Below are 11,658 nucleotides of genomic sequence, written 5' to 3' on the forward strand. Positions count from 1 at the left end.
AACTATTTCCACACTCGTGAAATAATAAACGGACCATCGATTCATTGTCTATTGATTATTGATCCTCTCAGATTATTGATCCCGGTGGTCCTTGTGTCTGTGACTCTCAGGTAAACAACCCTGTTTTACAACTGTAAATAAAACATTAAATGTTGAAACATGGATTTTATCCTGATATAGTTTAGAAAGTGAAATGTGGTCCCATTCTTGCCTGATAGAGGATTTCAGCTGCTCAACAGTTCAGGGTCTCCTTTGTTGTATTGTTCATGTCCTGATGCTCCAGATGTTTTCAATGATTGACAGGTCTGGACTGCAGGAGGCCAGTTTATCAGCGGACTCTTCTACTAGAGAACCATGCTGTTGGAATACGTGCAGAATGTGGTTGGACGTTGTTCTGCTGAAATAAACAAGACCTTCCCTGAAAGAGACGTTGTCTGGATGGCAGCATATGTTGCTCCAAAACCTGAATATATGATTCAGCATTAATACTTCCTTCCAGATGTTCAAGCTACCCATGCCATGTGCACTAATGCATCCCTGTACCATCACAGATGCTGGCTTTAGAACTGAGCTGATAACAAGCTGGATGGTCCCTCTCCTCTGCGGTGTTTCTGGATCATGTTTCTATCTGGTTTCTTCTTTGGAGAGTTTGAACATCATTTGTGGACGCAGCGATGAACTGTGTTCACAGACGATGGTTTTCACAAGTGTTCCTGAGCCCATGCAGTGATTTCCACTCCAGAATAGTGTGTTTTTAATGCAGTGCTGCCTGAGGGCCCGAAGATCACCACCATCCAATATTGGTTTCCAGCCTTGTCCCTTGTGTTCAGAGATTTCTCCAGATTCTCTGAATCTTTTAATGATATTATGAACCGTAGACGATGAAATCCACTAATTCTTTGTAGTTTTACGTTGAGGAACATTATTCTTAGATTGTTGAACTATTTTCCAACACAGTCTTTCAGAGTGGTGAACCTCTCCCCATCTTCACTGCTGAGAGACTCTGCCTCTCTGAAATCATCTTTTATACCCAATCATGTTACTGATCTGTTGCCATGGTAACCTCATTAGTTGTCAAATGTTCCTGCAGGTTTTTCTTTTTTTGCGTTAGACAACTCTCATAAAATGTTTTAATCATGTTGCTGGCAAAAAATTCGAAATGATTCGATATTTATTTTCATCAAACAATATGTTGTCTTTGGTCAATTTTCAATTAAATATTAGTTCACATCAATTACAATTTCAATTTCAATTTCAATTACAATAATCACATTTTGTTTTATTTAGATTTTACAGCATCCCATCTTGTTCACCGTCAGGTTTCCAGTCCATCATTTCCCACCCGATCTATATTATTGATCTTGTATTAAACAATTGATCAGAAGTGGCAGGTGAAACGGCCTCCGGAAAGGTTTTTCAACCTTATTAATGGTTCCAGTAGGAACTCTTTTAGACTGCCTCAGGTTTTGGGTAGGAAAGTTTCCACTGCGCACATCACCCTTTGCGTCACTTCCTGTAATCTGTGCTAAAGACGGCCTGGCGGGAGCTCCGCAGGTCAATTTTTTTTAGGTTTGTTCGGTGAATCCGGCGTGAATCGGAGCCATCAGAACCGCAAACATGGTGAGTGTCTACCGGACAGAGTCGCTGCGGACTGCCCGCCGCGGGGAGCTCCGTATTTCTCCGGTTTACGGTCTACTTTAACGATGGCGGCAGTTTGAATGAACGTTGGACGGACGTCGGCGAGGAGCCGCGGATTGGCGGTTAAATCGATCAGTAATCACATTGATTGCTGTTCGATCTTCGGTCCGTTAACGGGCTTCTAAATGAACGGCCAGTAGTTTATCGGGACCGGCTGCTCCGGTGTTCCGGCGAGGTCGGTGCCCGGATGAAACCTTTGTGTACCGGCTGTAACGTTTCTAGGCAGTCGGTGGTTCCGGTTCAGTTTACTGAGAATGCTAATGGAGCTAACGGCTAACGTTGCTCCCGAACCGGAACCCACGGAACAAAGACCGACCACCGCACCGTGTGTGTGTCTGTAGTGTGTGTGTGTGTGTCTGTAGTGTGTTGTGTGGTGTGTGTGTGTGTGTGTGTGTGTGTCTGTAGTGTGTGTTGTGTGTGTGTCTGGTGTGTGTGTGTGTCTGTAGTGTGTGTGTGTGTGTCTAGTGTGTGTGTGTAGTGGTGGTGGTGTTGTGTGTGTGTGTGTTGTGTGTGTGTCTGTAGTGTGTGTGTGTCTGTAGTGTGTTGTGTGTGTGTGTGTGTGTCTGTAGTGTGTGTGTGTGTGTTGTGTGTCTGTAGTGTGTGTGTGTAGTGTGTGTGTGTGTGTGTGTGTGTGTCTGTGTGTGTGTGTGTGTGTGTCTGTAGTGTGTTGTGTGTCTGTAGTGTGTGTGTGTCTAGTGTGTGGTGTGTGTAGTGTGTGTGTGTGTAGTCTGTGTGTATGTGTGTGTAGTGTGTGTGTGTGTAGTGTGTGTGTGGTGTGTGTGTGTGTGTGTGTGTGTGTGTGTGTGTGTGTGTGTGTAGTGTGTGTGTCTGTCTGTGTGTGTGTCCTGGACATTTAGACTTTATTAATCCCACAACGGTTCATTTACTCGTCATGGCAGCATAGAAACATAAGAAAATAAAATAAGATTGATAAAAATAATTATTTTAGAAAAAAAATAAGCGCAATGAATAAATACGCACTATATACACAAATAAAATAAATCTGTCGTGTGTAATGTTCATTTATATTTTTATATTGATCAATAAATGACTAAAATTCTCATCCTGTTTGTTTACTCCGAGGTGGTTTGTTTACTCCGAGGTGGTTTGTTTACTCCGAGGTGGTTTGTTTACTCCGAGGTGGTTTGTTTACTCCGAGGTGGTTTGTTTACTCAGGTGTGTAGTGAGGTTGATTACATCCTGTTCAGGTAAACTGACTTGATCAGGAACAAACTGGAACTAACAGCTAATCGCTAACAGCAGGTTTTAGTTGCACTTATTAAACATGAAACCTGACGGACCAATCAGCTGTTAGACATGCAGATGATCAATGAGTCATCCTGCTGCACAGCCTCAGGGATGAGAACCATAAATATTGATCCTGAAACACGCTAAACGACATTAACGAGGCGGGACACGCTCTGAACATGTCTGTCAGAGATCCACACGTTACCTCGGAGATCACGATTGAAAACAGGAAGTTCTACAGTCAGGCTTTTATTTTGATGGTCAGAGGAAACAATCAGTTTGTTTCTGCGGGATCAATAAGTTGATGTTTACCGAGACACGTAATCAATAAGAGCCGATCAATCATCTGACTGATCGGTCTTCCTCTGACATGATGTAGCGATGATGTCACAGTGCCGTGTTCTGTGATTGGCTCTCAGACGGTGGGGAAGAGCAGCAAGATGCTGCAGCACATCGACTTCAGGATGAGGTGCATCCTGCAGGACGGACGGATCTTCATCGGAACCTTCAAGGCCTTCGACAAACACATGAACCTGATCCTGTGTGACTGTGATGAGTTCAGGAAGATCAAGTAAGTGTGTCCGCACTCTACCGGGTTCTGAGTTTCATTTACCCTGAGGCGAAGTGGAAAACTGTCGCAATGCATGCTGGGTAATGAAGTTGTTTCCCTCCTTCAGGCCGAAGAACTCAAAGCAGCCCGAGCGGGAGGAGAAGAGGGTTCTAGGTCTGGTTCTGCTAAGGGGGGAGAACCTGGTCTCAATGACAGTGGAGGGCCCGCCCCCGAAAGATGTGAGTGTCAGCTGCAGCCAATAGGGGCGCAGCAACTGATGGAGTCAGTTGACTGTCCACCAACATGTTCAATAAAACTTTATTTAAAACAGTTTGAGTAGTTAACCTCTGACCCCCTCCCTCCATCAGACCGGGATTGCCCGGGTCCCGTTGGCAGGTGTGGCTGGCGGTCCAGGTGTGGGTCGGGCGGCGGGTCGCGGTGTCCCTGCAGGAGCTCCGATGCCTCAGGCCCCGGCTGGACTCGCTGGGCCCGTCAGAGGAGTGGGTGGCCCTTCGCAGCAGGTAACCATGGAAACGGCAGCCATTCTGTAGTCAGGTGAGGCGTGTGTGCGTGCACTCAGGCGCTGATAGCTTCCTGTGTATGTCCAGGTGATGACCCCGCAGGGCAGAGGGACTGTTGCCGCGGCAGCAGCAGGAGCCAGCATCGCTGGGGCCCCAACACAGTATCCACCTGGACGAGGAGCCCCGCCCCCAATGGGCAGAGGAGCCCCACCTCCAGGTAAGGCAGCAACGTGATGACCAACGGGTTTCAGTGTGTAGGAGGCGACAGTGAGCAACAACCTAGAACCATGACCCCTTAGCAACCACACAGTGACCTGCCTCCTAGCTACCGACTCCTTCTGTGTGCTGATTGGTTGTTCCCTTTCTCCTCCCCTGCAGGTATGATGGGCCCACCCCCTGGCATGAGGCCCCCCATGGGTCCTCCAATGGGCATGCCTCCTGGTCCAGGTCGAGGAGCTCCGATGGGGATGCCCCCCCCTGGTATGAGGCCACCTCCCCCCGGCATGAGAGGTAAGTTGTTGCCATAGAGATGGGTTTGGTCAGCCCCCTGAGGAGCCAATCAGATAACAGCATGGTTTATTACTTCATTGTAAACTGATCATGTGACCTCTACTCTTCTGTTTCAGGACCACCCCCTCCTGGGATGAGACCGCCCCCCCGGCCCTGAAGAAGCCCCGCCCCCTCACACTCACCTGTTGTATAGTTGTTTTTTACCTGCTGGTTTGTGTTTAATAAAGTTTTCATTTGGATTTCAGTTGGCTTGGTTTTATAGTTTCCATGGTAACGGTTCCAAAGAGGTCTAGTGTACCAGCCAATCAGAGGTCAGATCAATTCATTATTATTCAAACTGGAGGCAGAGCCACTACAATATTACACTACAGTACTACTCTACTGTACTACACTACTGTTCTACACTACTGCAATATTACACTACAGTACTACTCTACTGTACTACACTACTGTTCTACACTACAGTAATACAACACTACTACAATATTACACTACAGTACTACTCTACTGTACTACAACACTACTGTAAAGTTGAACTGAAAGTTTTCAACATTTAAAATGAACAGTTAAAAAGTGAAGAATAAACATTAATCATCAGTTACATGCATACACAGTGGAGGAAATAATTATTTGATCTCCTGCCCATTTTGTAAGTTTGTCCACTGACAGAAATGAACGGCTCCATCATTGGCTACAAACTGGACAGCCTGGAAAAGGTGGTGGAGAGGAGGACGCTGAACAAACTATTATCCATATTGGATAATCCTGTCCACCCTCTCCACCTGCTGCAGGGACAGAGGAGGACGTTCTCCAAAAGATTCCTCCAGCTCCGCTGTCACAAGGACAGATACAGGAGATCATTCCAGATACAGGAGATCATTCCAGATACGGGAGATCATTCCAGATACAGGAGATCATTCCTGATACGGGAGATCATTCCTGATACCGGAGATCATTCCTGATACGGGAGATCATTCCTGATACAGGAGATCATTCCTGATACGGGAGATCATTCCTGATACAGGAGATCATTCCTGATACGGGAGATCATTCCTGATACGGGAGATCATTCCTGATACAGGAGATCATTCCAGATACAGGAGATCATTCCAGATACAGGAGATCACTCCTGATACGGGAGATCATTCCTGATACAGGAGATCATTCCTGATACAGGAGATCATTCCTGATACAGGAGATCATTCCTGATACGGGAGATTATTCCTGATACCGGAGATCATTCCTGATACGGGAGATCATTCCTGATACGGGAGATCATTCCTGATACAGGAGATCATTCCTGATACAGGAGATCATTCCTGATACGGGAGATTATTCCTGATACCGGAGATCATTCCTGATACGGGAGATCATTCCTGATACGGGAGATCATTCCTGATACAGGAGATCACTCCTGATACAGGAGATCATTCCTGATAGAGGAGATCATTCCTGATACGGGAGATCATTCCTGATACGGGAGATCATTCCTGATAGAGGAGATCATTCCTGATACGGGAGATCATTCCTGATACGGGAGATCATTCCTGATACGGGAGATCATTCCTGATACAGGAGATCATTCCTGCCGACCGCAATTAGACTGTACAATAACTCACCTCTGGCAAAATCCATCACACAACAATAACACTGTTGACTGTGTTTCTTGGTTGTTGTATATAATATATATAGATATATACTGTACTGTATATACTGTGCATTTGATATTTTTTACTGCTATTTTATTGCTTTCTATTATTCCATTATTATCTTATTGCTTCTGTGTGCTGCTGTAGTGAAAAAATTTCCCCTCGGGGATTAATAAAGTAACTACCTAACCTAACCTAACCTATAATTGTAATGGAGGTTTATTTTAACAGAGACAGAATATAAAAAACAAATTCCAGAAAATCACATTATATAAAAGTTATAAATTGATTTGCATCTGATTGTGTGAAATAAGTATTTGATCTCGTAGCAGAACATGACTCAGTACTTGGTGCAGAAAGCATTGTTGGCGAGGTCAGAGGTCAGAGGTCAGACGTTTCTGGTAGTTGGTCTCCAGGTTTGAACATCTCAGGAGGGATGTTGTTCACTCCTCTTTGCAGATCCTCCAAATCCTTTAGGTTTCTAGGCTGTTGCTCGGCAACAGGAAGCTTCAGCTCCCTCCACAGATGTTCTCTGGGATGAAGGTCCGGAGACCGGCTCGACCTCGCCGTGACCTTCATGTGCTTCTTCTTGAGCCGCTCCTTTGTTGCCTCGCCGTATGTTTTGGGTCATTGTGGTGCTGAAGACCGTCCACGACCCGTCTTCAGTGTCCCAGCTGAGGGAAGGAGGTCGTCCCCCAAGATGTCCCGGTACGCGACCCCGTCCGTCCTCCCCTCGATGCGGTGAAGTCGTCCTGTCCCCTCAGCAGAGAAACACCCCCAAAGCAGAATGTCTCCACCTCCATGTTGGACGGTGGGGACAGTGGGGACGGTGGGACGGTGTTCTCGGGTTCTAGTCAGCGTTTCTCTTCCTCCAAACACAGCGAGTCCAGTTGATGTCAAAGAGCTGGATGTTGGTCTCCTCTGACCACATCACCTTCTCCAAGCCTTCTACAAGTAATGAGTTGAGATTCAGAGAACTTTCTTAAAGCGAGAGGACTGATGTAACCGTCTGTGGGAGACTTGCTGCTTGGTTGGAGATCAAATACTTATTTCACACAATCAGATGCAAATCAATTCATAACTTTTATATGATGTGATTTTCTGGATTTTTTTTTAATTTTTTATATTCTGTCTCTGTTGTAATAAACCTCCATTATAATTATAACGTTCATTTCTTTGTCAGTGGACAAACTTACAAAATCGGCAAGAGATCAAATAATTATTTCCTTCACTGCACACACACACACACACACACACACACACACACACACACACACACACACACACACACACACACACACGAAATCACAGGCTGAGCTTTCCCCTCGCTGATCCAGTGGTCATGTGACTCACTGCTGTCATATGACCTGCTGTGATCAGTCGCAGCTGCAGTCCCATCAAATTACCTGCCGAGCTACAGACTAGGTAGAACCAGGTGGAACCAGGTGGAACAGGGAGAACCGGACAGACGAGGTGAGTTCGGTTCTCGGCTCAAAAGTCCGTCTGTTTTAGTTTTTTTTTTACCAGTTGTTGGTTGTGTTAGCAGTTAGCCGGAGCTAACCTGTTTCCGTGTAAACACACTTCGGTTTGTGTTAAATTGTCGAAGATGAATTAAATAAACTGGACCTGCGGAGCTCCTGTAAAACATCCGGCTCACGGCAACTCAAAGACAAACATTTATTTTTTTTCTTTTAAAAGCTCCGGTGTTTCCGTGTGTTAATAGTTAACCGCAGCTCCCCTGTTTCCGGTTTAAATCAGTACTCATCTGGTTTCAGTGTCAGTTTGTGCTCCGCTGTCGGAAGTTGAATAAATAAACTGAATTTAAACTTTTCTTTTCTCACTGAGTGAAACTCAAACCTGCTTCCGGTCAGACTGATGCGTTTCAGAGCTGCGACTCTGCTGTTTGCGCGTGTTGTTCCCCAGACTTCATTCAAAATACTCCATTTTATCATGTACTGAAATACAAAGAGACTGAGGAAGTGAAACCGGAGCACGTGAAGAGTCGGTCCGGTCCCGTGAGTCAGTCGGCTGAAGTCTCTGGTCCTTCAGATGAAGGTGGGCTGCTGAGTCCTCGTCCTGTGGAGAGTGACACTGACCCTCACCGGAGGACAGCAGGGCACATGTTTTGTCCAGAGAATGATTATAAATAAATCCTCAGATATGTCATAAAACCTCTTGTATTAACTTCAACACCTGCAGCACCCCCTGCTGGGTAATGTTCAACTGTTCAGCTGCTTCAGTGACCTTCATTAGAATCAGAGTCACGTGACTATCAGCTGATCGTTTCTGTGACGTGATAAAATACTGAAAAAGAGTTTGTTCAGAAAAATCACATCTCACAGCAGCTCTTCTTCTTCTTCCTCCTCGTCAATTATGCTTTGTGGAACCGTTTTTTTTCTGCTCCTGCTGATGATGATGTCACTTCCTGTGTGCTTCAGATGCAGGTGTTGTGTTACTTCCTGCTGTGTCTGCTGGGTTGTGAAGCGGCTCCAGCTGCTGATGAGGTCGTCTTCCTGCCCGGTCTGCAGAAACAGCCCAGCTTCAGACATTATTCTGGATACCTGAGTGTGTCCGACGGCAAGCACCTGCACTACTGGTCAGTACCGCGCACACGCACACACGACGTCCTGAGGCTCCTTCTCACCTGAGCGTCTTGCGTTGTTTCCAGGTTTGTGGAGTCCCAGAAGAACCCGTCCTCAGACCCAGTGGTTCTGTGGCTGAATGGTGGTCCCGGCTGCAGCTCTCTGGACGGACTGCTCACTGAACATGGACCCTTTCTGGTAGGTAACCTTTGACTCCTCCTACCTGTATCAGTGTGATGTCATCAGTGTGGCATCACAGTGCCATTGGCTGACCTCTGACCTTTTGTGGTTTCAGATCCAGGATGATGGAGCTACGCTGCAGTACAACCCGTATTCCTGGAACAAGGTACGTTGACCGGTGCATGGCGGTGGTGATGATGTCACATGGTTAACATCCTGGAAGCTAATTGGTCGACTGTCTGTTTGCAGATTGCCAACATGTTGTACCTGGAGTCTCCAGCAGGTGTCGGCTTCTCGTATTCTGACAACAAAAAATACGTCACTAACGACACCGAGGTCGGTGACGCCTTAAACTCAGCTCCTGATTGGCTCCCACTTGTTCAGGTGTTTCACGTGTGTTTCCTCGCCAGGTGTCCATGAACAACTTCCTGGCTCTGAAGGAGTTCTTCCGCCTGTTTCCAGAGTTCAGCAGCAACGAGCTCTTCCTGACCGGAGAGAGTTACGGAGGCATCTACATCCCCACGCTGGCGGAGAGAGTGATGGAGGACGGCAGCCTCAACCTGCAGGTGGAGCTACAAGGGGGGAAAAATCACCTGATCACCTGATCACCTGTAACTATGTGGTCTATGAACATGAGCGAGTTTGTCATGTTAGCTGTCTCTCGCCTGTTGTACAGGGCGTTGCCGTGGGAAACGGGATGTCAAGTTATGAAATGAACGATAACTCTCTGGTGTACTTCGCCTACTACCACGGCCTGCTGGGCAGCCGGCTGTGGGCAGAGCTGCAGACCTTCTGCTGCAGCGATGGGAAGTGCAACTTCTACAACAATCAGAACCAGAACTGCACTGCCAGCGTGAGTCTAAACCCAGACCGCTCCCGGGCTGGAGTCTGGTTTATTCTGGTGTCTCAGGTGTTGTGTTTCCTGTGTAGCTGTTGGAGGTTCAGGACATCGTCTACAGTTCCGGACTGAACATGTACAACCTGTACGCTTCCTGTCCAGGTGGAGTCCACCCCAGAGTCAGGTGAGCTGCAACCTTTAACAATCAGGAAAGTGTGTTTGAAGCTGGTGGACCTGAACTCACCTGCTGCAGGTGTAGTAGGACTTCTGCCAGGTGACTTCCTGTAACTAATTGCTGATTGGGTGGCAGCGTGGAGCAGGGTCAGCTGGTGATCCGAGACCTGGGGCACTTGTTCATCAACAGTCGGTGGAACCAGGTGAGTAAGAGGTCACCTGATGTCTTAATAAAGTGGACTCACCTGTCCATGGCTCCTCACCAGGTGTTTCTCTGACTTGGCAGAAGTTACTGGGTCTGGCGTCTCTGCACAAGTCCGTCCGTCTGGACCCCCCCTGCACCAACTCCACCCCCTCCTCCCTGTACCTGAACAACGCCTTCGTCAGAGGGGCTCTGCACATCAGCCCCGAGGCTCTGGACTGGGTCATCTGCAGGTAAGACACACCTGTCCTGCAGCGCCACCTGCCTCTGATCTCTTGCTAACACATTCCCTCTCTGATGCTGCAGCTCTGAGGTGAACTTGAACTACGGCCGGCTCTACTTGGACGTCAGGAAGCAGTACCTCAAGCTGCTGTCGGCTCTGGTCAGTGAACGCACCACAGCCTCCGGTATCAGCAGTTTCAACAGGAAGTGTAGGGTGCCCCTCTTCTCCCCCTCTCCTCCTCTCCCCGCCTCCCCCCCTTTCCCCCCTCCCCCCCTCTCCCTCTGTCCTGTTACTAAACCCTGCAGTAGAACTTGCAGGATCCAGAAAGTACAACAGCCTCGATCACTGCTGATTTTTATATTTGCATAACATCAGAGTTGAATCAGACATAAATTGTGGCCTCTTGATCCAGGCGTGTTGGGGGTGTGTCCAAGCGTGTTGGGGGTGTGTCTTTGTTGATTGTCCTACTGTTCTCTGCAGAAGTACCGGGTCTTGGTGTATAACGGGGACGTGGACATGGCCTGTAACTTCCTGGGGGACGAGTGGTTCGTTGAGTCTCTGCAGCAGCAGGTAACTCTGTCTCCCAGGTGTCCTGACCTCCGTCTGTCTCCCACGTATCCTAACCTCAGTCTGTCTCCCAGGTGGAGGTCCAGAGACGTCCGTGGCTCTACGACGACGTGGACGGACGGCAGGTCGGAGGCTTCGTCAAAGAGTTTGACAACATAGCCTTCCTCACTGTGAAGGTACCGACCTTAATCATCATCCTGTTCATCAGCTGTGATGTCACATTTGGGGGCGGGGCTCTGCCGCTGCTGTTTATTTTTCCGTTTCTACCGTTGGTTGATTGATTGAGTTTATAGTTTGAACAGTTGACCTCTGTCCTCCTGCAGGGTTCAGGTCACATGGTCCCGACAGATAAACCGGTCGCTGCCTTCACCATGTTCACCCGATTCATCCAGAGACAACCCTACTGACCTCTGAGCTCGGAAGATCTCCTGCTGTACTTTTCATGTGAATTTTTGTTTCTACTGCCAGCCAATCAGCACAGCTCACCTGTGTTGCTTGGCAACCCGTTTATTGTTGAAAGAAATGTAACTTCTTAACCTCGATCATTGTCCCTCTCTTGGTCACCATGGCAGCACGTGGTTGTCATGGAAACCAGCACTGTTGATTTTTTTTTTCTTTGTCAGAGTGAGAAACTTAAGATTTAAAGGGAAAATAAATAAAGTCTGAAATGATTTTAATCAACGAATCGACTCTTATATTTCATTGATCGGAAGTAT

At 47.4% G+C, this 11,658-nt stretch overlaps 2 protein-coding genes across 2 annotated transcripts; both read left to right on the top strand.

The window, feature by feature from the left end:
• The first annotated feature begins 1,498 nt into the window (after positions 1–1,498).
• Positions 1,499–4,771, top strand: snrpb (small nuclear ribonucleoprotein polypeptides B and B1). The gene is made up of 7 exons (XM_069687950.1): positions 1,499–1,620; positions 3,366–3,517; positions 3,624–3,735; positions 3,865–4,017; positions 4,105–4,234; positions 4,396–4,527; positions 4,644–4,771. Exons 1-7 carry the CDS (start codon positions 1,618–1,620, stop codon positions 4,682–4,684), a joined length of 723 nt encoding a protein of 240 aa, XP_069544051.1. The 5' UTR covers positions 1,499–1,617; the 3' UTR covers positions 4,685–4,771.
• A 2,872-nt stretch (positions 4,772–7,643) lies between these two features.
• ctsa (cathepsin A) lies at positions 7,644–11,623 on the top strand. Its single transcript, XM_069687949.1, has 14 exons — positions 7,644–7,649; positions 8,615–8,772; positions 8,845–8,956; positions 9,054–9,104; positions 9,188–9,274; positions 9,349–9,504; positions 9,615–9,791; positions 9,869–9,960; positions 10,087–10,153; positions 10,237–10,385; positions 10,459–10,534; positions 10,856–10,945; positions 11,017–11,118; positions 11,266–11,623. The coding sequence occupies exons 2-14, from the start codon at positions 8,615–8,617 to the stop codon at positions 11,347–11,349; spliced, it is 1,401 nt and encodes a 466-aa protein (XP_069544050.1). The 5' UTR covers positions 7,644–7,649; the 3' UTR covers positions 11,350–11,623.
• The last annotated feature ends 35 nt before the right edge of the window (positions 11,624–11,658 follow it).

Source organism: Brachyistius frenatus, unplaced genomic scaffold (genome assembly GCF_029030835.1).
Source record: "Brachyistius frenatus isolate BFR_SWC_R1_liver_20210118 unplaced genomic scaffold, ASM2903083v1 Contig_509, whole genome shotgun sequence".
Taxonomy (NCBI): domain Eukaryota; kingdom Metazoa; phylum Chordata; class Actinopteri; family Embiotocidae; genus Brachyistius; species Brachyistius frenatus.

What these genes read in the sequence shown, in the direction of transcription:
- snrpb (XM_069687950.1), top strand. An exon ending in AGGGCCCGCCCCCGAAAGAT is followed by an intron (nt 3,736 to 3,864) that starts GTGAGTGTCAGC and finishes TCCCTCCATCAG; the next exon opens with ACCGGGATTGCCCGGGTCCC. An exon ending in ACCTCCCCCCGGCATGAGAG is followed by an intron (nt 4,528 to 4,643) that starts GTAAGTTGTTGC and finishes CTTCTGTTTCAG; the next exon opens with GACCACCCCCTCCTGGGATG.
- ctsa (XM_069687949.1), top strand. Translation starts at nt 8,615, where the DNA reads ATGCAGGTGTTGTGTTACTTCCTGCTGTGTCTGCTGGGTTGTGAAGCG. An exon ending in ACCCGTATTCCTGGAACAAG is followed by an intron (nt 9,105 to 9,187) that starts GTACGTTGACCG and finishes GTCTGTTTGCAG; the next exon opens with ATTGCCAACATGTTGTACCT. An exon ending in ACGTCACTAACGACACCGAG is followed by an intron (nt 9,275 to 9,348) that starts GTCGGTGACGCC and finishes TTTCCTCGCCAG; the next exon opens with GTGTCCATGAACAACTTCCT.